This window comes from Nerophis lumbriciformis, linkage group LG01 (genome assembly GCF_033978685.3).
Source record: "Nerophis lumbriciformis linkage group LG01, RoL_Nlum_v2.1, whole genome shotgun sequence".
Taxonomy (NCBI): Eukaryota; Metazoa; Chordata; class Actinopteri; order Syngnathiformes; family Syngnathidae; genus Nerophis; species Nerophis lumbriciformis.
Genome location: NC_084548.2, coordinates 51,205,001 through 51,230,941, shown reverse-complemented (window position 1 = coordinate 51,230,941; position 25,941 = coordinate 51,205,001). Strand labels below are relative to the sequence as shown.

Below are 25,941 nucleotides of genomic sequence, written 5' to 3'. Positions count from 1 at the left end.
ACACACACACACACACATTTATTTAAATATGTTTTGATAAAAATAATTTGTCTTCTCTTACCGTGTTTTTTAAAATTATTATTACATGACAAATTAAACCTGTGAGCAGATATCTCGCACTAAATCAGCAGAACACCCTTGAGACATTTTGCGGGATATATATATTTTTTAAATGATATTTTTCATGAAGATTTCTCCACTTACTTTCTCCACTAATTCTCACCGTGTCTCGTCACTCGTTTGCCTGCAGTCTGGGCTCTGGCATAGTTGCACATGTCATTTGCGTGCGTGTATTTGAGGGCGTGCCAAGTCGACCGGGGGTGTGATAACCAGCACAGATTGTGCAAAAAAGACAAACAACCGCACACCCGTAATTTTACATTCTTGTCGGAAAGAAAAGCAAGCCCAGATAAGCAACCATACTTGTAAAAACAAGCCCACAAAAATGCACCCCGGGACTCACAAAATTTGCAAGCAATTTTCGGAAAAACATCAACCTTAAAGTTGCTTATACTGAGCGGATTTAAGCAACACTGGCTGTAACACATTATTGATATGATACTTGCGGTTGTATGTTCACAGACTGGTGTGTGTGTGTGTGTGTGTGTGTGTCTTGTACCTTAGCACTGTGTCTGCATGATCAGGAAGCAAAAGTGCCATTTCCTCTCCAGAGCCGTGCCTTCTACCACCCTGAAGTAAGTCAGGTTCTTCCTCCTACACACAAAAATAGGTTTCATCATTGAGCTGACTTATATAGCAGCAGTCTAATTGCTCCTGAGGGTTGATGTCTTTATCAAATGATCCAATGGCCGTGTTTAACCAGTGTGTTTAAGCAGGTGTGGCAGCATACGGCATTTTCAGTGTCACATATAGTTCAGCTATCAAGTCTCACTGAATCAGAGCTGTGTGCCAGTGTGTCGGCTCCAGGCTGCCGTGGCAAGGCGAGAGGGGCCGGCTGGCTGATAACCACCGTGCTCCTTTCCATCTCCAGGGGCGATGGCGGAGGAGTAGTGAGAAGCAGGAGGCTTGGCGGTCCTTGCTCGCACAGACTGTAGTTTCCCAGAGGTCTCGTCGGTCGGTGGGACTGCAAGGCTTCTGGGTCGTCATCCTCGGACACGTCTGACATGTCTGAATAGGCGCCATCACTACATGCTAGACAACAACAACAACAACACAATCATAGAACGCTGCCCAAGTCAAGCCACACACAGGCCATTGTGAAGGCTATTTAGTGTTGTCGTTGAATGAAAGTTAACACTTTTACTGTTCCCATCTGCAGGGTGCTGGGCAGATTAATGTGGCTCCATTCACCTGTGGGAACGGCGGAGGAAGCGCTCCACTTGGCACTGGCTGCTGTTCCCATTTTCTGCTCCAACTGACAGATGTAGTCCATCAACTCCTGCGGTGGGAAATACAGCCATCATTGCACGTGGCGGGTTGGGACTTCCATAATCACAGCTTCAGTAGCGAGCACTCTCATAACCCCCATATGTCTGCCACATAAAGTGGACACACACACACACACATCCCACACACAATATGCCCACACGCCACATTTGCTGTTATGTAAACACGACTTTACAACCACTACTATACGTAAAACATTATTCTATTTGAGAGATTTATGATATGCCACAGACTGACTGCCATTGCGGCACATGATGAGTGTTTATATAAACTGGACACTCGTTTTAAAAACATTGGCCGCTGACGGCGTGCGAGTGTTGGGCCAATGCGATAGGTAACAACAAATCTGTGCAGGCGCTTTAACAGCAGCAGTGACTGCCCTGAAAACCACTGATTTATATTACACCATAAACGTTTTATATTGCACGATAACGGCTAAAAAGACAACAACGGACCAAAGATGCCCAACAACTGGGACATTTGCAAGAACAGTATGCTGGTGTATGTTATCGCCCCACTTCAATAATTGAATAGTTTATTAATAGCAATAATGTTGCTACTTGGAACCTGAGAGTGATACCAACTATTACCTGGACTAAATTTAAGACTGATAATGACTGCAGTTGAATGAAGTAGCAGTTTAATGGGAGTACTAGTCTCAAGAAGAGGAAAAACAACCACTATTTATTTGTTAATCCATACAAGCCGTTAAGTAGCCTCTGGAGCTTATCAGCTGATTACAAAGAGAACATAAACGGTGCATTAAGGATATTCAACAACTGTGGCAACTGGATGACTTGTTACTTTTTTCTCGGAAAGCAGGTACTCCTTCTCCTTTTGGGCAACCCTCAAGGTGGTCTTTAGCTCTTGGAGCTCCCTGCGGGTTTCACTTAGCTGGACCTGCATAACAAAAACATGGCAGGTCAGACTTGTTTCTCATCTTTATACTCATTTTGTCTAAGTGAAATAGCTCTAACTCTACTATATTGTATATCTTTGCACATTCATTACCGCTTACAGATGTCTCAATTGCATGCTTTTAATACATCAACAATATATTCTTAATGTATTTTAAATATGTTCCCATTAAATGTTCATACATATTGACTATGCCATCAAAAATAATGGCGGTCTTGAAATATAAACCACTGCCAGTGCATTTTTCAAGTTTCGTTCTGTGTGATTATGTACAATTTTACAATCCTGTGAGCGACATTTTCTTTGGAAAATCTACCATCTTTATATCTTTTATCTGTTGTTGGAGACTGTATTTGTGTTTAGAGAGTAGCTGAAAATGAGCTTCCCCTACTTGAAAGAATATTTATATTTTCATATCTTGCATTTACGACAATTGTTTTACAATCGTGGATGTAGAAGGGTTTTTCATAGATGCAGAAGGAATTATCCTCCCTTTGCCGGTTTAGATTGTAGAATATAGCTGTTCACTCATCGATTTGACAGGTGACAAATGCTGTGAGTGTTCTTGTTAATGGTGTCAACTGACAACATGGTCACTTAGTGGTCTTTCTCACCCGGTTACAATCCTTTTCTCTTCCAAGCTCTACTTCCAGCTTCACTCGATCCATCTTTTCCTCCTGCAGCCTCTCCTCCATTGTCTGCATCTCTGCACTGAGTTTTTCCAAATTCTCTTGGTTCTTCTGCCAAGGGTGACATGACACTTAACACCACAACTGTGCCTATGGTGTTGTGCAGATTATCTTGAGCGATCAGCAATGAGCCCATGCAGTGTATACCTTTGTGGTGCCCTGCAGGCTTTGCCTCTCCTGAGCCCACTGTGCTCTCCCCTCTCTTAGCGCCAAACTGGAATCTGCAAGTTGCAAGGTAAACTGGGCGGCCTGAAGTCGGGCTTGATGTAGTTCGGCCTGCCCACGATCTCTTTGGGCGACCATGGTGCTTAAATCATTCTTCAGGCCGTCCACATTCCGCTCACTCACATCCAGGCGCTCCTGCAGGCTCCTCATCTCCCTCAGCATTGCTTCGTTTAACGCCTGTCAACAAAGACGACTTGCATTATTCATCAATTAGCTAAAACACTTGTCTTGTTCACGAGTGAGGGAAGAGTGGATCGTGAGATCGACAGGCGGATCGGTGCGGCGTCTTCAGTAATGCGGACGCTGTATCGATCCGTTGTGGTGAAGAAGGAGCTGAGCCGGAAGGCAAAGCTCTCAATTTACCGGTCGATCTACGTTCCCATCCTCACCTATGGTCATGAGCTTTGGGTTATGACCGAAAGGACAAGATCGCGGGTACAAGCGGCCGAAATGAGTTTCCTCCGCCGGGTGGCGGGGCTCTCCCTTAGAGATAGGGTGAGAAGCTCTGCCATCCGGGGGGAGCTCAAAGTAAAGCCGCTGCTCCTCCACATCGAGAGGAGCCAGATGAGGTGGTTCGGGCATCTGGTCAGGATGCCACCCGAACGCCTCCCTAGGGAGGTGTCTAGGGCACGTTCGACCGGTAGGAGGCCGCGGGGAAGACCCAGGACACGTTGGGAAGACCCAGGACACGTTGGGAAGACCCAGGACACGTTGGGAAGACTATGTCTCCCGGCTGGCCTGGGAACGCCTCGGGGTTCCACAGGAAGAGCTGGACGAAGTGGCTGGGGAGAGGGAAGTCTGGGCTTCCCTGCTTAGGTTGCTGCCCCCGCGACCCGACCTCGGATAAGCGGAAGAAGATGGATGGATGGATGGATGGACTTGTCTTCCATTGGCTGATTTAGGGTTAAGAGTTAAAAATTAAAACGATAACATGACAAATCAATGGTATGTTCATAATGCAGGATTCATAGTAAGTACTTTGTAAACTACACATACCTATTTATAAGTAAATTTAAGATATTATACCAAAAGCAGACAAATAAAAGTAATTCACTCCTGTTGTTTATGGTGTAACATGGTTTTCATAGGAACATTTTTGCGACATTATTTGGTTTGAATTGTGTTTAAAGTGTATTGAAGATGATGAAAATGTCTCTATTATTGTTTTCCTTGCATCTCATAGGGTTTTACCCTAGTCACTCCAAGATGTCAATTGGGATTGGCAGGTAGATGGGAGGCTGTGGGACTTGCGACCGGGAAAAAGGAAGTAGAAGAGTTTCGAGGGAGAAGTGGAAAGGACGAATACAATTGGACGTTGGCGTTGCCTTAGATCTGAGTACAAAGACTCTAGAGTAGAAGAGTTTCGAGGAAGAAGTGGAAAGGACGAAGACAACAGGACGTTGGCGTTGCGTTAGATCTGAGTACAAAGACTCTAGTTCGAAACCAAGCAAGAAACTAACCATGAAAAGTTGTTAGTAGAAGGTTCTGGAAGCCTGCTGATCTACACGAACGTTTTGGATTAAAGATTCGCGAGGGAGACTCGTCTGGGCGCAGCTAGGAGTGGCTAGTGCTACATGCTAGTTTGACTGACGGACCTTGCCGCCACCTTGCCTTGGAAGTTTGATACACACGACGTTTCGCCGCACTCAGAACCTTACATCAGGATTACAAAATGTTCCAAGGATTACTTAAAGTTCCTGGATGACATTGCAACGCACTCTGAAAGTTTGTCCGTCGACAACAGGCCTGCAACGATGCATTCAAATCAGAGAGCCGTGAGTACACGTGACTGTATGAATGTGTGTGAGTGGGCCCACCACAATATTGTGAGAGGAAAAAGAGACTATTTACACATGTTGTTGTTCGTTGCCATTGTACACTTACTGTTTTGTTGTATCACTGTATGGGCTGAGGGCTAAGTGAAGGTTATCTCGTGGCATTGGAAGTAGCACTGGGTATTGCCAGGCATTCCCCAATAAATATGGCCTTCACTTTTTCCTAAAATTTACCTCTAAGTCCCATTGTAAAAATTTTAAAAATATATAAAAATGTGTGACTGTCTCTTAAATAATTATTTTGGAATTATCAGGTGCACCTATCTTCTGCAACAAAGATCACAAAAACCAGGATTTAGAAAATGACATACCGGTAAATCCAGATACACAGTTTTTCTCCCACATCAGAAACAACTGTTTTTATTATACAGATGAACAATATAATAGCAACATTAAATGTGATAACAAATTGTCAATTATTCATTTTAACAGCAGAAGCTTGTACGCAAATTACAACAACATTAAGAACTTTTTGGAACACATCAACGAACCGTTCAAAGTGATCGCTGTCACAGAAACATGGATTGATGATAAAAAAGGAATAGATTTGGATCTGGAAGGATAAGAACTAAACTACATCAACAGAACCAACACAAATGGAGGAGGAGTAGCTGTGTACGTGATGAAGAACCTGAACTACAAAGCGGTAAAAAGCATGTAATTTGCTATAGATAATATCTTAGAATGTATAACCATTGAAATATGTCAGGAAAAAGGCAAAAACATATTCATCTGTTGTCTTTATAGATCACCTAAGTCAAGTATAGAAACATTTGAAGAATGGATCAAGGCAAATTACATGGACAATGGCAAAAAATAATTTTCTTATGTGGTGACTTTAATATTGACTTATTGAACCCTAACAAGCAAAAGTCTATTGATGATACAATGTACAGCATCAGTTTATATTCTAAAATCACAAAGCCAAGCAGAATCACAGGACACTGTGCCACACTTATTGAAACTATTTTTACCAATGATTTTGATAATAACACTACAAGTGGTCTACTTATAACCGACGTTAGTGATCATCTGCCAGTTTTCACAATATATGATGGAAACTACAAGAAGAACATGATTGCCTTTAAAATTGAGCAAGAAAAGCAAAATTGGGACAATGTGTACAATGAAAAAGTGGTTGATGAAGCATATGAACATTTCTTAAACAAGTTCATAATATTTTATGACAAACATTGTCCATGGAAACAACTCAGTAGAAAGCAGAGAAAGAATAATCAACCATGGATGACAAAAGGATCAAAAAATGCTTGTAATAAGAAGAATACACAATATAGAAAATGTATAGCACAAAGAACTGCAGAGGCAGAAAATAAGTACAAAAAGTATAAAAACAAGCTAACAAACATACTACAATCATGTAGAAAATAATATTACAGTGAATTATTGGACAGGAACAAAAACACTATGAGAGCAACATGGGGCATCCTCAATAGCGTTATTAAAAATGGATTACCCCCAATACTTCTTAGACGGAAACGAAAATAATGACAACATAAAGGAAGTAGTTGAAAGCTTCAATAATTACTTTGTAAATATTGGACCAAAATTGGAAGAAAGGATTCCAGACGCAATTTCAATTGAGGACTATACCACTAAGCGATGGGGTGGCGACTTGTCCAGCGTGTACCCCGCCTTCCGCCCGATTGTAGCTGAGATAGGCTCCAGCGCCCCCCGCGACCCCAAAGGGAATAAGCGGTAGAAAATGGATGGATGGATGGACTATAATGATACCATCGAGCGAAATCCCAACTCCATGTTCCTCAGTAATGTGACACAGGAGGAAATAGTTAAAATCGTGAAAAAATGCAAATCTAAGACTTCAACTGATTGTAATGGAATTGATAGGGAAACGATAAAAAAGGTTATTGAAGAGATCTCAGGACCATTAATGTATATTAGTAACCTATCATTTCAAACAGGTAAATTTCCAAACAAAATTAAAATAGCTTTAAATTATAGACCTGTTTCTTTACTTCCACAATTTTCTAAAATCATTGAAAAACTGTTCAATAACAGATTAAAGAGTTTCACAAACAAAAATAGAATATTCGAAGAGAACCAATATGGATACAGAGCTAATGTTTCAACTTCGATGGCTTTAATTGAAATTACAGAAGAAATTACCAACGCAATAGAGAGTAAAAAATGTGTGGCAGCAGTGTTTATGGATCCAACTAAAGCATTTGACACAATTAATGACAATATTTTAATCAAAAAACTAGAACGATATGGCATCAGAGGGCTAGTCTTAAACTGGATAAGAAGTTATTTAACGAACAGGAAACAATACGTGAAGCTAGGCGAACACACATCTACAACGCTAAATATATCCTGTGGTGTACCTCAGGGATCAATACTAGGACCAAAATTATTCAATCGCTATATAAATGACATTTGTAAAGTTACAAAAGATTTAAAGTTACTATTATTTGCGGACGATACAACTGCGTTTTGTTCAGGAGAGAACACACAGAAGATAATACAAATAATAACAGAAAAATGAACAAATTAAAAAGATGGTTTGACAAAAACAGACTATCTTTGAATCTCAGTAAAACTAAAATAATGCTATTTGGTAACAGTAGAAGAGAAAGTCAAACACAAACACAAATAGATGGAATATAAATTGAAAGAGTAAATGAAACCACATTTCTAGGTATAATGATTGATGATAAATTGAACTGGAAATCTCATGTAAAAAATATACAACATAAAGTAGCAAAAAACACGTCAATGAATAAAGCAAAACATGTTCTAGACCAAAAATCACTTCATATTCTCTACTGCTCGCTAGTGTTACCATAACTGAGTTATTGTGTAGAAATATGGGGAAATAACTACAAAAGTACACTTCATTCATTAACAGTTTTACAAAAAAGATCAGTTAGAATAATACATAATGTTGGATATAGAGAACATACAAACCCTTTATTTATTGAATCAAAAATTCTGAAATTCCACGACATAGTGAATTTGCAAACAGCTTAAATTATACACAAAGCAAACTATAATCTGCTACCCAAAAACAACAACAATTCTTCTCAAAAAAAGAGGAGAAATATAATCTTAGAGAAAAATTTAATTTAAAAACATTTGTATGCATGTACAACACTTAAGACCTTCAGTATATCTGTATGAGGAATTAAATTATGTAATGGATTAAGCAAAGCAATCAAACAATGTACTAATATGATCCACTTCAAGAAACTCTTAAAATTTAAAGTGTTAACAAAGTACAAAGAAGAAGAACCATGATAAACATTCTGAATTTATTTCATCCATCCATCCGTTAATTTTCAAAATAATCTTACTCATCTCACCATATGAAATGTAACTTACTTCGAGTATTATTCATTTATTTATTTATTTTTTTAATTTATTTTTTCATCTAGCTAATGTATAGAGGGGCCGTACGGGTGCTACACGTATACTTTTTCTTCTTTCAAATTTGATTTCCACAGACCTCTTTCCTGTGGGCTGCGGTGAGTTTCTGCGTAAGGGTGCTGATGGTGTTTTGGAGCTGCAGCACACAGGTGTCTCTCTGGGCCAGCGAGTTCCTCAGGCTCTGGAACTCCTTGGACAAACTTCGGAGGTCTCCCTCGTTCTGTTCCAGAAATGTCTGATCAAGCAACACAAATAAGAAGAGTGAGAAACGAGTGGAGAAAGCAAGCAGTTCAAGTAGGCATCTCACCTGCAGTGTCTTTTTGTCACTCTCTTCTTCTTTCTGCAAAGCTGCGGCTTTTTTTGCTCTTTCCTTCATTCTGCACACAATTAAAAGGACTTAAGAAGCAAATAAACAACAAAGTGAGAAAGAACAACTGTGATAAACCTTTCCAGCTCTATCTCTCGCTCCACGGCTCTCTGTGTCAGAGTTTTGATGTCCTCCTCCAGCTCTCTAATTCGCACTTGGTTGGCCTCTTTCACTTCCAATAAAGCACTATTCTCTTGTGTCAGCCATTCTACCAAAGCCATTTCCTCCTAAGAGACCACGGGCAGCAAAAGCAGGACATACAGCAAACAAGGCCATTTATATTGACGTATCTCGCCACACACACAAGTAATAATATAATAACAAAATTCTGACTAATGTTAAGTTGTAGGACATTGTTTAATTTGAATGCATAGAATCATATTCGCTTTATATATCTCACTTATTTGTACCTTCTGCTTCCTCTCCATCTCCTCAATGTTGTCCTGGCTTCTTTTCAGCTCTTCCTGATGCCTGCTGATGTCGTTCTTCAGCTCTTTGCGTAGTCGCAGCCAGGCCTCCCGCGCTCTGTTGAAGTCGGCCCTCACTTCGTCCCTTTGCCTGCATGCCGCCTCCTGGATCTGCAGCAGCTCAGTTCGCTCCCGCAGACATTCCTGCAATCGGCTCTGAAGAGACACAAAATAAATTGTTGCTCAATAACCTATCAACCTACTCAGCAATGGAACACTGTCATTGCTACCTGCAACAGTTCAGCCCTGGGTATAACCAGCAGCATATCTGTGCCTTCATCCTCCCCGTGTGGCTCCTCCTCAAGGGTCACCAGATCCTCCAGGGGCTTTGGTGCGCAGAATGTGAATTCAGAGCTGCGGGAGCAAACTTCCCCTTTGGCGTCGATGTATACAAATTCATACTTTTGGGCACAGGGCTTAGGAAGGTATGATGCTAAAAAGGAATCGATGAAAAACAAAAACACAATTTAAAAAATAATGTGCTTCCTTTTATCTTGATCTTCTATAAGAGCTGTATCTAAAAAGCTGAGAAGGAAAGACTACTAAAATGATGTATTCAAGTAAAAGTATCGTATTTTGCGGACCATAAGGCACACTTAAAATACTTTCATTTTTTCAAAAATCGACAGTGCGCCTTATGTATGTATTATTTCTGGTTGTGCTTACCAACCTCGAAGCAATTTTATTTGGTGCATGGTGTAATGATAAGTGTGACCAGTAGATAGAAGTCACACATAAGATATGTGTGGACGGCAAGTTGACGACTGTTCAATAAATGACGCTAGCAAGTACCCATAAGCAGGCAACACTAAAACTTTTATGTTTATTTGAGAATATACAACATTACACATGGCGCTCATAAAACTGACAAAATGGTTGAGTACAACTTTGCTAAGCTACGAAGTCGCACCGCTTGATGGAACGCAGAGCATTAAGGCTACCGTAGTCAGATATACTGTGCTTCAACATACGGGTATTATTATGGTGTGTAAATTCATCCTCCGCTGTTGCCATTTCTAATATAAAGTAGCGTACAGTTTTAACTTATAACTGTCAGTAGACTTGCTATGGAAGCGCTAAAAACTCCCAATTCAACAAAGATGATGGGGAGAAGATGCTGTCAAAGTGGAGCCACGTAAATAAGAACACCCACAAAACGGTGCATCCTGAAGACACGGTCAGAAAGCGGCTTGAGGATGGTCTGTTAAACAGAATCTATTCAACGCTTTCACCAAAGAACCACCATTTCATGTTATGTGGACCACAAGGAAGTGTTTTAAATGTAGAAAAAAAAAATCATATGTCCCCTTCAATGCGCCTTCTTATATGAAAATAGACCTGAATAGACCCGCTCATTGGCAGTGCGCCTTATGATCAGGCAGTTGCCTCACCCAAAGATTTTCAGGGGCCCTCAAAAAAATCACATAAAAAACGATCTCTCGTTCAAACATGGCCACCGTCAAGCTATCTTTTCCCCCCCACTTTCGGCCTTAAAGGGGAACTGCACTTTCTTTGGAATTTTGCCTATCGTTCACAATCATTATGACAAACATGACGACGGATGTATTTTTTTCTTAATGCATTCTAAATATTAAATACATTCAATTAAAAGTCTGCTTACAATAGGAACCATTCAATTCTGCCTATAGAGACCCTAAAAACCACCCAAGCAACTCCATTAGGCTTTTATATACATGTAAGTATATATTTAATGTGGTAACAAGCACATTTATACCATTTAATATTTACGTATTTAGATCATTTTAGGCATACCAACGCAATAATTTCTTTTTTTTCTTCATCACTGATTTCTGAACAATACAGACTTTATGAGAGCCAAAAACATAATAAAACATCACTTATTATGCAAGGTCCGCTGTCTTTAGGATGACGACTGCTAATATTTCATATACTCCCATTTAGAGGAAAAATGTCTCATAATCCTCAGGAAGAAACGGGGTGCGGGGACAGGGGGGAACAAGCGTGTTTTGTTTCGTTATCGTCAGTTCCAGGTCCTAAGTGGCGGTTGAAAGTGTCCCAATTTGTCAGATTATTTCACCAGCCACTTTCTGTCCAGGTGAGATGCATGATTTATGATCTACAATAAACTTACAGGGATGAGGGAAACGAGAAAGCTGCAAACCACTCGATGATGTAAGCATCGGCACACAGGAAGTGATCACGTCGCCGCTATAGATAGTTTGTCCGTGTTAGCGCTTGTAATAACAATTATCACTAATATTTTTGTTAAAATTCCAATCACAAAATGTAAAAGGCCCTCTATAAATGGTTATTTATCGGCTTTTATGGGCAAAATAGTGGAGCTCCCATTGGCCCTGTTGTAAGCAGACTTTTATTTACGTTTATTTAATATTTAGAATGCATTTTAAAAAATCCATCCGTCAGCACGTTTTTCATAATGATTTTGAACAATATGCAAAATTCCAAAAAAAGTGCAGTTCCCCTCTAACAATAATAATGCTATGCGTCACATCCAATCCAACTGCGCTAACAAAATAATGATCTCTGTAAATGGCTTACACTTCATTAAATGTTGATTAATGTTCCTATCAATTACAGTTAAAGTGCTGGGATCGTTGACACTCATTGCACGGCTCGCCAAACTTTAATGTGCAGCTCGCATTGCAGTTTTTAACAACAAGGTATAATTGCTATGTTGTTTTTGTTATGTGGAGGCCCCAATTACTAGTTTTGCCTTGGGCCCCCAAATGACTAAATGTGTATAACCCGCCTTGTCGAGCACTTGTGTCTTGCCGGGGCTCGAATCTGCTGGCGAGTATACATCGAGCTAAAGTAAATGTTAGGTTTGAAAACTTGTTAAGAACTACCACCAAATTAAATTTACAAAAAAACGTGGAGCAAAAATCGATATATATGGCCATATTGGTGCTTTTCTTCCGGTTTCAACAACTAGAGGAAACACTCGATTCAACGGTGCAGGTGAGCCGGACATTAAAGACCTGCCTTTTGCTGCTCTGTCATACCCGAACATGCTTGCATGTTCAAAATAAACTCAAACTCAGCTCAACTTATAAACCTTTGTAACACACCAACATTACCAATGATTTTCTTTTGCTGGGTCTTCGTTATCATTGTTACATTCCTGTGTTTTACCAAGGTGTGGATTAACTGTTCAGAAAGATGGAGGTTCAGCTAGCAACTGACATGCTAGCTAAACTAAGCACAGTGGCGCTAGTCTAGCTCTAGCAAAAAATAAACATTCGAAAGATGGTTGTGTACATGTTTTACTAAACAGCTAAACAACTTTTATTTATAAGTGAACGTTCGTTTGGACTCTGATATGGGTTTCGGTGAATTATTGTTCATAATTGTCATTTGAACAGGTACACAATTGGTATCCAATTTATTATCACTTCAGTAGCAGCAGCAGCCTGAGCTAATTGATGGCAAAACTACATTGCTTTGTTAAATCAACTTAATGCAGTATATTGTTTTGTTATATCTTCCAACAGATCTGAACCTGATTCCTAATGCAACCAGTCTGGCCTGCTCCAGTGACTCCATACAGACTCTAAAGTAAGTACAAATGTCAATTCAGGGGAAATACTTTCAAGAGAAATCATGCACCAAGGGGAGGAGAATGGCACTGCTGACAGGAAGTTATGCACCAAAGTGTTTTTATGAGCTGTTTTGTAATTCACTGCACCAACATGAATCAACATGGGGCCAGCAATCTCTATAAATTACTGCTTTGCTGGTGATGAAAAAACAATCAGCAGTTTCTTTGGAGTTTATTCTACTTTTACAATGAAGAACAGCATAAACAGTATGCCTTGGTATGTGATAAATGCCTCCGACATAGGTCAATGCCTCATCTGCTGTACACATGCCCTTCACACTGAATCATGCTTATCAGTGGTCAATGACAGACTGGAACCTAGTGAACATTGGAGTGTCCTGTTAACGGTCTCAAACCGTCTGCTTTGAGACATTGCCTTTGCCATTGTCGTTACTCAACGTCCTGTCTGAAGACAGACTCAAGAATCAAATGAGTGTGTCCTATTCACAAAAAGACCAACAAAAGTATGATTTTATTTAACAATGCCAGTGTATTTTCAAATAGTATGTTACAGTAACATTTTAATAGAATGTTGAATGTGACAAGTAACTAACATTTAGAGTTTTGCTTTTAAAAAGTAAGGATCTGTTTCCATAAATGAGTGGTCAATTATTCCAGAGGCAAAATTATCTTTACACCCTGAGGAGGGATTTCATTTAATGCATTTAATATGAGTGTGGGAATTGGGAAACCTAAAAAAAACCTTAATAAAAGTGAGCCTTGGTTGTTGTACTTTTGTCAGTCAGCAGACTATGTTTTATGTCTTTGTTTAATGGTTGAAATCATTAGAAGCTTTTGCAATATTGTGTTGAATATTATGACTGCCCTATGTTGTTTTTCAAGTTCGACGTCCATTTTTACACCACTTATCCTCATTAGTGTGGCGGGTAAGCTGGCGCCTATCCCAATTGAGGGGGTACACCCAAGACCAGGGGTTCTTAACCCTTTTGACCTCGGGGCTACAGTTCTACAAAGGGACTCTGGTCTGACCCAACTATTTACACTGAATTAGTAATCTTACTCTTGATTTTAATTATATTCAATAATTTTATATAACCTACTTACAGTTTAAAACCTTGTCAAATTATTAAAAAACCATGTGTTAATCACAAATATTATTTATTTAACACAAACTTTAGTCTTAGATCAGGCTGAATAGAAAAATAAGAACTAACCAAATATACTGCATAAGAAGACTCATAAAGAACTTATGGAAAATTAAAAAAAAAAAAATTACAATTATGTTGTGCTAGTATAAATAAACTAAATAACATTTAATGTTTTTGAATAAACTGTCAATAAAATTTAAGTGCTAATGAAAATAAAGCTTCTACACTTTAATCATAATTTTTACACATAAGAAACTTTTCTATGACTCCAGCAACAGATTTCTTGTGTTTGTTTTGAGATTGTCATTACTGCCACCAGTGGCGGAAAGGTGTATTACAACCTATTACCGCTGCAGCCCATACGGACCACATATGAAAAACAGATATTTCTGGCGGCTCACTAAGAGGCGCTAGATTGGTCTTAAATTGGAGGTGTGTATGATAATTAAAACCCAGTGCCAATACAAATCCAGAAAAAAATTAGCAGGCTTTTTAGAGTGGAGCACCAACAGTAGTACTAGTCATTCAGTGTTACAACCACTCAAAAATTAATAAAAATGAACGATGGCAATAATATGCATTTTCCACATTACATACACTTACACAATCTATGAATAGCCAGTATGCGAATGCTATGAAACGCCGCCATTACAAAAATATTGCATTACTGCACCTTTTTACAATGTAGCGAAATTATATACGGTACTTTTTAATTGTATACATCTCTGACTGTATGGTTTAGGGGTGTCCAAACATTTTTCACCAAAGGCTGCCTACTAAAAAGTCTAAGTATCCAGCGGCCATTTTGATAAATATATATATATATATATATATATATATATATATATATATATATATATATATATATATATATATGTCTTAATAAGGTTATCCAAAAAATAGTGCTCGATACCGTAGTAGAGCGCAATATATGTATGTGTGGGAAAAAAATCACAAGACTATTTCATCTCTACAGGCCTGTTTCATGAGGGGGGGTACAGGCTGGCGTAGGGGCGTGGTGATTGGCTCATGTGTTACCTAGGAGGTGTTTCCGCATGCTGTTACAATTTCGCTGCGCTTGTTGAGGGATGACAGGTCTGGACGGTAAATAATAAACAGTTTCTCTTTCAAGCATAGGTTGCATCTTTTATTACCACTATTGTAAGGTGTGCTGGATGCAAGAATTTGCCATGTTATTGAATATTCAACATTATTGTCTTTGAGGTCCCAAATGTGTTTGCTGAGTTCTGTGGTATTTCGCAGGTTTTGGTTCCTGAAAGAAGCCTTGTGATTGTTCCATCTGGTTTTGAATTCTCCCTCGGTTAATCCTACATATGTGTCGGATGTGTTAATGTCCTTGCGTATTACCTTAGATTGGTAGACAACTGATGTTTGTAAGCACCCCCCGTTGAGAGGGCAATCAGGTTTCTTTCGACAGTTACAGCCTTTGTTGGTTTTGGAGTCGCTCTGTCTGGGGGCCGACGGCTCATTTGCAATTGTTTTGTTGTGGTTTGAGATGATTTGTCGTATATTGTTCATGCAGCTGTAGCTCAATTTAATGTTGTTCTTGTTGAATACTTTTCTTAGGGTGTTGTCTTTGGGAAAGTGTTTGTCAATCAGATTGAGGAATTTGTGTCCAATGTTAGTTGAGACGTTTTTGCTGTATGGGGGGTTGTACCAGATGATGTCGTTTCGTTTTCTGTTCTTTTTTGGCTGGTTTCCTGGCGTGGGTTCATAGGTGAGGGTGAAATTGTATCCGCTTTCATCAAGGGCTTTTTGGTACGGGGGGGTTGCTTGGTCAAATTCAGCTGTGCTAGATGACAGCATCGATAGCCTTTTATTGATTCCGGTAGGTATTCTTTTCGTGGTGGTGGGTGAAAACTTACGGATTCAAATCTACCAAGAACCCACCCACAGTTGAGGAACTAAAGGATTTTGAGAACGACATGCTCAAAATGATACAATCAGTCAAACTCAAGCCAATCCGCAACCCACTCCTCACCAAGCTGAAAAATGAAAAGGAGCGCATCAAGAAAGTAAACAACCTCATCATTGCTGCCGATAAAACCACAAACTTCTACAGAATGGACATACCAGAACATCACACCTTACTGGGCAGAAGCATCACCAAATCATACAAAAAAGCGCAACCCAACACCTTACAGAACATCCACCTGGAAAATAAAAGGATCGCGGCTGAACTGGACATTGAGGACAGGGTGGACGCCACAGCCAACAAGGAAGCCTTCATCACATTGAAGGACCACAAACCCAACTTCGCAAATAACCCAACATGCCGACTAATAAACCCAACTAAATCTGAAATAGGAAAAATCAGCAAAATAATCCTGGACAGAGTCAGCACAAAAATCAAAGGACAAAACACCACTCAACCAATGGAGAAATACAGCAGCAGTAATCAAATGGTTCAACAACATCCAAGACAAACAACAGCACAACTTTATCTCCTTTGATATCGAAGAATTTTACCCTTCCATCACGCAAGACCTACTGACTCAAGCACTAGACTTCGCCTCAGACTACGACTCAATCACAGGCAACGAAAGAAACATCATCATCCACGCAAAAAACTCCATTCTCATCCACAACAGTACACCATGGCAAAAAAAGAACAATGCAACATTTGACGTCACTATGGGAAGTTTTGACGGAGCAGAAACGTGTGAACTCGTTGGGAGTTTCCTCCTCTCCCAGCTCGCTAGCCTCAATCTGAACCTTGGTATTTACCGTGATGACGGACTGGCAGTGTGCCGCGCCTCGCCAAGGAGCAGCGAGAATACCAAGAAGCGCATATGCCAAATTTTCAAAGAGAACGGCCTACGGATCACGATTGAAGCCAACAAGCAAACCGTCAACTTCCTTGACGTCACTTTCAACCTGAGAAATAACAGCTACCAACCATTCACGAAACCCAACACAACACTCCAATACGTGCACCATGACAGCAACCACCCACCCACCACCACGAAAAGAATACCTACCGGAATCAATAAAAGGCTATCGATGCTGTCATCTAGCAAAGCTGAATTTGACCAAGCAACCCCCCCGTACCAAAAAGCCCTTGATGAAAGCGGATACAATTTCACCCTCACCTATGAACCCACGCCAGGAAACCAGCCAAAAAAGAACAGAAAATGAAACGACATCATCTGGTACAACCCCCCATACAGCAAAAACGTCTCAACTAACATTGGACACAAATTCCTCAATCTGATTGACAAACACTTTCCCAAAGACAACACCCTAAGAAAAGTATTCAACAAGAACAACATTAAATTGAGCTACAGCTGCATGAACAATATACGACAAATCATCTCAAACCACAACAAAACAATTGCAAATGAGCCGTCGGCCCCCAGACAGAGCGACTCCAAAACCAACAAAGGCTGTAACTGTCGAAAGAAACCTGATTGCCCTCTCAACGGGGGGTGCTTACAAACATCAGTTGTCTACCAATCTAAGGTAATACGCAAGGACATTAACACATCCGACACATATGTAGGATTAACCGAGGGAGAATTCAAAACCAGATGGAACAATCACAAGGCTTCTTTCAGGAACCAAAACCTGCGAAATACCACAGAACTCAGCAAACACATTTGGGACCTCAAAGACAATAATGTTGAATATTCAATAACATGGCAAATTCTTGCATCCAGCACACCTTACAATAGTGGTAATAAAAGATGCAACCTATGCTTGAAAGAGAAACTGTTTATTATTTACCGTCCAGACCTGTCATCCCTCAACAAGCGCAGCGAAATTGTAACAGCATGCCGCCATAGACGGAAACACCTCCTAGGTAACACATGAGCCAATCACCACGCCCCTACGCCAGCCTGTACCCACCCACTCTGTGCCCTATATAAACCATGGTATGCGAATGCTCCCATTAAAATCTCCTGATGATTGAGGGTACCCCCCCTCATGAAACAGGCCTGTAGAGATGAAATAGTCTTGTGATTTTTTTCCCACACATACATATATTGCGCTCTACTACGGTATCGAGCACTATTTTTTGGATAACCTTATTAAGACATATATATATATATATATATATATATATATATATATATATATATATATATATATATATATATATATATATATATATATATATTTATCAAAATGACCGCTGGATACTTAGACTTTTTAGTAGGCAGCCTTTGGTGAAAAATGTTTGGACACCCCTAAACCATACAGTCAGAGATGTATACAATTAAAAAGTACCGTATATAATTTCGCTACATTGTAAAAAGGTGCAGTAATGCAATATTTTTGTAATGGCGGCGTTTCATAGCATTCGCATACTGGCTATTCATAGATTGTGTAAGTGTATGTAATGTGGAAAATGCATATTATTGCCATCGTTCATTTTTATTAAATTTTGAGTGGTTGTAGCACTGAATGACTAGTACTACTGTTGGTGCTCCACTCTAAAAAGCCTGCTAATTTTTTTCTGGATTTGTATTGGCACTGGGTTTTAATTATCATACACACCTCCAGTTTAAGACCAATCTAGCGCCTCTTAGTGAGCCGCCAGAAATATCTGTTTTTCATATGTGGTCCGTATGGGCTGCAGCGGTGATAGGTTGTAATACACCTTTCCGCCACTGGTGGCAGTAATGACAATCTCAAAACAAACACAAGAAATCTGTTGCTGGAGTCATAGAAAAGTTTCTTATGTGTAAAAATTATGATTAAAGTGTAGAAGCTTTATTTTCATTGGCACTTAAATTTTATTGACAGTTTATTCAAAAACATTAAATGTTATTTAGTTTATTTATACTAGCACAACATAATTGTAATTTTTTTTTTTTTTAAATTTTCCATAAGTTATTTATGAGTCTTCTTATGCAGTATATTTGGTTAGTTCTTATTTTTCTATTCAGCCTGATCTAAGACTAAAGTTTGTGTTAAATAAATAATATTTGTGATTAACACATGGTTTTTTAATAATTTGACAAGGTTTTAAACTGTAAGTAGGTTATATAAAATTATTGAATATAATTAAAATCAAGAGTAAGATTACTAATTCAGTGTAAATAGTTGGGTCAGACCAGAGTCCCTTTGTAGAACTGTAGCCCCGAGGTCAAAAGGGTTAAGAACCCCTGGTCTTGGGTGTAAGGCTTCTTTCAGGAACCAAAACCTGCGAAATACCACAGAACTCAGCAAACACATTTGGGACCTCAAAGACAATAATGTTGAATATTCAATAACATGGCAAATTCTTGCATCCAGCACACCTTACAATAGTGGTAATAAAAGATGCAACCTATGCTTGAAAGAGAAACTGTTTATTATTTACCGTCCAGACCTGTCATCCCTCAACAAGCGCAGCGAAATTGTAACAGCATGCCGCCATAGACGGAAACACCTCCTAGGTAACACATGAGCCAATCACCACGCCCCTACGCCAGCCTGTACCCACCCACTCTGTGCCCTATATAAACCATGGTATGCGAATGCTCCCATTAAAATCTCCTGATGATTGAGGGTACCCCCCCCCCCCTCATGAAACAGGCCTGTAGAGATGAAATAGTCTTGTGATTTTTTTCCCACACATACATATACATACATACATACATACATACATACATACACACACACACACACACACACACACACACACACACACACACACACACACACACACACACACACACACACACACACACACACACACACACACACACACACACACACACAGTGTATTACGGGTGGTCTACGGTGGTCGAGAAAGGTCATAACACATAACGCAAACGACAACCACAAGACAATATCATTAATTACAACATAAAGACTTTCATCTACAGCACAATTGCAAAAGCCACAACAAATACAAACGACACGATACAATAATATAAATCCACAACACAACTTTAAGCCACAAAGGATGCGACCGACAAAATAGTTAAGGTGACGGACTGACTTCTGACTGACTTCTGGAACATAACACTATGAAGCCACAACACAACAACTGGCAGCCAAGGAAAAGTCATTTCATCAGAAAGAAAGAAACCCAAGATATGGAACAAGGAGGCTATGGAAATTAGGAAGCGAGGAGCCTACACCATCAACAGGGATGAGGAGCGATACATGCTTCCACACACTTGGGACGCTGTCTTTCATCAGCTATGCCAGACCGGGTCAAGAATCTTTATTTAGCTACTGTTAAAATGTTGGTTACTGTAGTTTTTTTAATTTTTTATTGCTTAAATGTTAAAAATGTGAGCAGATATTACTTCCCTCTTGTTAATAAATCAACCTAAAGTATTGGTTACACTTTATTCAAATATAATTTGAATGCTTTGGCCTTTAATTGTTGTTTACTTGCTTGTTTGTATCCATAATTCATTTATATCTTGTTCCCTTACAATAAATAACAGGAATACAGGACATTTCCCCTGCAATGTATCGTTTATGATCATATTGTTCTAAAAAAATAATATCATCCCTGAACCGTATCGGCAACCACAAATATCGAATTTGAATCGTTACACCCCTACAGTATATATACATATATATAAATAAATGATGTTTTTGTTGTTTTATTTAAAAAATGCTAAAAAAAAAAAAAAAGACATTTTATACATATTTAAAGACAAAATATTGTTATTTTTCTGTTAAAGGTGAAAAGTAGCAGTGGGAAAAATGATCAATTCTCCGATGCATCACGATTACAACATGGGCAATTCAAAAATCGATGGACAAACGTCCAAACATTGATTATCTACATATGTTAAATAAAGTAATACAGACGGTTCTAATATACAGAAATAATAGGAATGTTCTCTAAACGTTAGTGCTAGGTTTGGTTGTAACTAACATAGGAAAACCATTAGCTAATATTCTTTTGACATTACGGGTTAGCTAAGTTAGCACGAAAAGGAGGCAGGAGGAGAGGACAAGCTATGCTCGCCGCGGCACTAAAGTAACTTGAATATGAAGTAGTGAAACAACAAAATAATAAATGCCTTGTACACTATGGCAGAAGGCTAATAGAAACTGCAGTACAACAGAGAGTAACAGGCTGAGAAGAGGAAATTAGCAAGTAGATTTAAATCAGTAAAGACAATAACAACAATACAGTCCAGATGACGGCCATAGATTGACGACACACGTCTTTGAGACACATTTTTATGGCTTAGGCCAAAGTGTCTGAGCATTCTGTGGTTTTACACAGAAATTAAATGAAAAATGCCTGCTCACCAAGTAGGGATGTTTATCCATTTTTTCACTTAGCAGGCTACTACAGTTCTCACGTATCTGGTCTTCCATGCTGCGCGCACTACATCAAAAAACCTGAAATATGTCAGTGGCTAAAGGAGGAGCCTTGCCGACATATTGTATTATTCATATTTAAATGTAATACATTTCATAATAGTATATCATGATAATATACAATATATTAACAATACACAATATAATGAAAATATACAACATAATAATAATTGATGTATAAATAATCGATTTATAGTTGAGTCATAGGCCCTGAATCATAATCGAATCGTAAGGTGCCCAAAGATTTTCATCTCTAGTGAAGAGCATATTATTAGTTGTTAGTATTAAAATTCAAGCTCTTTCTCATTAGATAGTATTTTGCTCTTTGTTTTACACTTTTACTGTTTTTCTCTTTGATTTTATTTTGACAATATGCAGCTGCAGGACTGCTTCCAGACCACGGCATGGTCAGTGTTTGACCATCTGGAGCTACAGGAGAGGACAGATGCTATGCTGTCGTATATTAGACACTGTACAGACACTGTCACTGTGAATAAGCAGAAACTGTGAGGACCTCAAGAGGTAAAATCACTTTAGATGGCCCGAAACTCTGAATTACACTCGGGTAACAGAGCAATACAGCAGGGCTAGTCCACACCCCAGATCCCCCTTCTACCCTTTAGTCCTCAACTGCTTGTCCTCCAAGTACACCAAAAGAAGCCCATACACCCGTGTAAAGCGGCTTAGCCGGATGGCATACTGGGCAAGGTGCTCTGGGACTGTGCAAACCAGCTGGCAGGAGTACTGACAAGGTTATTCAACTCATCCCTGGCACAAGTCCCGCCCTGTTTTAAAGCGGAACTGCACTTTTTGGGGGGAATTTTTCCTATCATTCACAATCCCTATGTAAGACAAGAACAAAAAAATGTTTTCTTTTTATGCATTCTAATTAGTAAATAAATGGGATTAAAATTCTGCTTACAATGGAGCCTATGGGAACAGTTCTATTCTGCCTATAAAATCCCTTAAAAAACATCCAAACATCTCAATTAAGATTTTATATACTGTACATGCTGTACATATACAGTATATGTAATGTAGTAAAAGGCACATGTATAATAAAATTGAATTTGTAAGTGTTTTGCTCATTTTAAGCATAGACAGCTCATTAATAAAAAAAATGCTGTTTGTACTTTTTCTCACCCAAAAACAGCACTGATTATTGCTCACTGCAGACTTTATGACGCCAACAAACATAATAAAACATCACTTACTGTACAATGTCTGCTGTCATTTGTATGCCGACTGATAGAATCTTTTTATATTCCCATTTAGACGAAGAATGACTCATAATCCCCGCAAAGAAAAGGGGGGTGGAACCAAGTGTCTTTTAATGCCGTCCCCGCCATTTTTGGGTCTAAATTGGCTGTCAAAGTGTATTAACTTATCGAAATAAGTCCTCATCCTTCTGCTATCTTTATGATCTACAATAAACTTCCACAACCAAGTAAGTGAGAAAGCAGCTTAGCACTCTGTCAATATAGGCACACAAGCTTGTGATCACGGCGTCCCTATAGATAGTTTGTCTGCGTTGGCACTTATAACAACAATATCACTAATACTTGGGTAATATTCAAGTTGCGGAATGTAAATGGATTATTGTTGGCAGTTTTTGGATGGTTATTTATTGGGTTTAAAGGACGTTCAATTGGTCATGTTGAAAGCGGACATTTATTTACGAGTTAGAATGCATTAAAAAATGACGTCAGTGGTTATGAAATGTTTTGAAAGACGTGTTTTCCAATATATCAAAGCCTGCCTCCCCCAGAACTTTGATCCACAACAATTTGCATAAAAGTCCAGAGCCTTTGAGTTCCTGAGAACACACATCTTGGAGCACCTCACATGGACTGTGTACACTCCAGCACTGGTCAAAAAGGCACAACAAAGACTTAAATTCCTTTGTGTGCTGTGGAGGTACCAACATGAAGAGAAACTGCAAGTATATTTTTATCGTAACTGTGTGGTTTGCTGCCTGCTCTGCTGCAGACAGGACGGCCCGGAAGAGGGTGACCAGGACCGGGGAGAATATTATCAGCCGCCCTCTGCCCTCCCTACAGGACATTGCTCGCTCTCGCTGCGCAAAGAAAAGCCTGGCAGACAGCTCTCACCCTGGTCAGCACTTGTTCAACCTGCTGCCATCAGGGAAGAGATTTCGGCCACACAAAAGTAGTTTTTACCCGCGGGCCACTAAGATACTGAATCTGTCCCCATAGCTACACGTTTTTACACTCTTGCACTGCTGTTTGTTTCTGGTATTCATTAATTTATTTTTAGCATGTTAATTGTTGTTTATATTGTATTCCAGCTGCAACTTACAGAGCAGCCACCTGTATTTCCGTCATGCTCTGATATTTGATGACAATAACATGATTTTTTCTATTCTTTGGACACCCTTATGATTGCTAAAGCTCTTGAAATGGTCTCAATCGATTGTGTTTGTGCATCAAATAAAGTGTCTGGTCAATGTATATTTTATTGTAGTAGTGGTACAGTAGATAACACTCTAAATGTAGCTTTCTTATTGATCAGCAACTTGATTGCCACTTGTTAGTAGCCATGTTTTCCAACCCATTTTGTACTAGTTAAGATGGTCAAATTATGGGATTTTGATTAAGAAAAAACAAGTACCATGGAATTGAACACAGCAGTTGACCTCTGTGCCCTCTTCATAGTCAGCTGGGACTAGAGCCCAAACAAATGTGTGGTAGTCCTTCACCGATGACCATCCCGCCTGTTGACAAAAAAAAAATACTAATGGTCACAAACACATGTTTCACATATACTCTGAATGTGTGAACACAACAGTACCTTGAAGAGTCCTATCCAGTCACTACTGGCCCAGTTGTGTAGTGCGCTTAGTGTGTAGTGACAATCCACTCTGCTTTGAGGGAAATAGCTGCATCCCACATTTCTAAACTCCACCTTTCCGACTGTTTCCATGACAACAAAACACAAAGGCACTTCTTTGAACCTACAGAAAGGGAAAGGGTTTACAATGCAGTACAGTGCAATTCTTTTAGGTAATAAAAAAAAATCCAAACTGACAATAGCAGTTAATGAGCTGGAAAAAGGCAGGAGGTGGCAGCTGAAGGCATGTGCGTCTTTAGTCAGCGTAATAAGATAACTTCTCTCCATTAGGAGCACAACTAAAAGCTCAGAGACAGCCAGGTATTTCAGCAACATGACATATGACATATTTGTCACTCGGGCTATTTCAGTCAGCATGAAGACTCTTTCGCCATTGTACACTGTCAAGTGTGCAAGTGGTACAAGGTGTTTGAGGGGCCCTCCAGCATGTACAGGGTCAATACTCTACACGTGTACTTCATGACTTATTACCCCGTGGTGTTGCTCACAGGAAAAAAACATTGTTCCATTATGCAGGGCTCGAATTTTCCCGCGGCAACCACAGTAGGTGCTGCAAACGCCCTCGTCTTTCGCCGTAATGTCCAAAAAATTGACAAACATTTGCGGCAAGAACATGCCGTGACCGCCCTTGACTTTTTACTTGTTAATGGATGAGGGATGTAACAGTAAACGGTGTAATGATAATTTGCGATAGTAGTACCGTTTAATTTTTATTAACCAAAAAACCGTCATTTATTAATGTATTTTCGGCAACACGAAGTCAGGCGCATGCGCACTCGCTGTGTTTGGCTGGATAATCATGGCGGATCAACGACACCGGCTTTGCTGCGGAGATTTCCCCTCGGAGTAAACCGAGCCAAGTTCTTGGTTTAACGCCATTTTCCCTCGCTTCCTGTCGTGTGTTTAAGAGTGCACTGCTGTGTTTAGATGGAGACAGGTGTGGACAATATAGGAGACAGACGCACTTGTCCCCACACTAAAAGTATACAGCAAAGGAGGAAACTATTTGAGGCGATGTGTCGTGAACGTTGTCACAACTTGTTTATTAAGTCTTTACTTTGTTTACTGGGATGTTCACTCCTTTATTTAACTGCAAACTGTATCAGTGTTCAAATAACATCAATACTGGCTAAAATGTTTTGTCATCTCATCGAATTGAACACTGGCTATGAAGATTGTTTATTCGATGTGGGAGGGATCACTCTGGGTTTTTTTTTGTTGGCCAAACTGTTGCACTGAAACACTAGGGAGGTGTTGGAGAAGAACAAAGCCTGTTTAGTAGACTTCATCTTCATTAGCCAAACTGCTTTGTGTTTTATTTTGATATCAAAAAGTAAACACAAGTTGGGTTTTTTTACATTAATTGTGTTTTTTTTTATGTTACTAAAGTCACGGTGTTACTTCAAAAATCATTCATGTGACACAGCATTTTGTTAATGTTTTATTGTGTATAGTTAATTACTATACAACATATTTCTGCTCAAACTCTTAATGGATCTGTCCCGATACAGCATCTACATCTACATATAAATGTGCATCACTTAAAAAAATAAATAAATAAAATCTCTCTCTATCAAAATGTAAAAATAGAGATAAAGGCATCATGTAATGACAAAAAGCTGACAAGTTGATGTTATTAAAGAATTAAAAAAAAAAAAAAATCTGTCTATAAACATATGAATAACGTTTATCTATAGTCTTTTTTTATTAGACATTACAAATGACAAGATGGTATTACGTTC

At 39.2% G+C, this 25,941-nt stretch overlaps 1 protein-coding gene across 4 annotated transcripts in view; it reads right to left on the bottom strand.

Moving 5' to 3' along the window:
- Nucleotides 1-25,941, bottom strand: part of calcoco1a (calcium binding and coiled-coil domain 1a) — a 96,135-nt gene that overhangs the window by 63,371 nt on the left and 6,823 nt on the right. For 3 of the 4 annotated variants that reach the window (XM_061985718.2, XM_061985725.2, XM_061985721.2), the window contains exons 2-14: nt 24,140-24,302; nt 23,960-24,062; nt 9,544-9,746; nt 9,257-9,469; nt 8,925-9,073; nt 8,787-8,856; nt 8,559-8,714; nt 3,162-3,416; nt 2,940-3,065; nt 2,212-2,307; nt 1,312-1,399; nt 893-1,152; nt 620-714 (exon numbers count right to left, since the gene is read on the bottom strand). In XM_061985718.2, the coding sequence (XP_061841702.2) occupies nt 620-714; nt 893-1,152; nt 1,312-1,399; nt 2,212-2,307; nt 2,940-3,065; nt 3,162-3,416; nt 8,559-8,714; nt 8,787-8,856; nt 8,925-9,073; nt 9,257-9,469; nt 9,544-9,746; nt 23,960-24,062; nt 24,140-24,271 (1,946 nt within the window). In that variant the 5' untranslated portion in view covers nt 24,272-24,302. Of the gene's footprint in view, nt 1-11; nt 715-892; nt 1,153-1,311; nt 1,400-2,211; nt 2,308-2,939; nt 3,066-3,161; nt 3,417-8,558; nt 8,715-8,786; nt 8,857-8,924; nt 9,074-9,256; nt 9,470-9,543; nt 9,747-23,959; nt 24,063-24,139; nt 24,303-25,941 lie in introns of those variants that run through there. The other variant, XM_061985717.2, reaches the window with a different exon arrangement.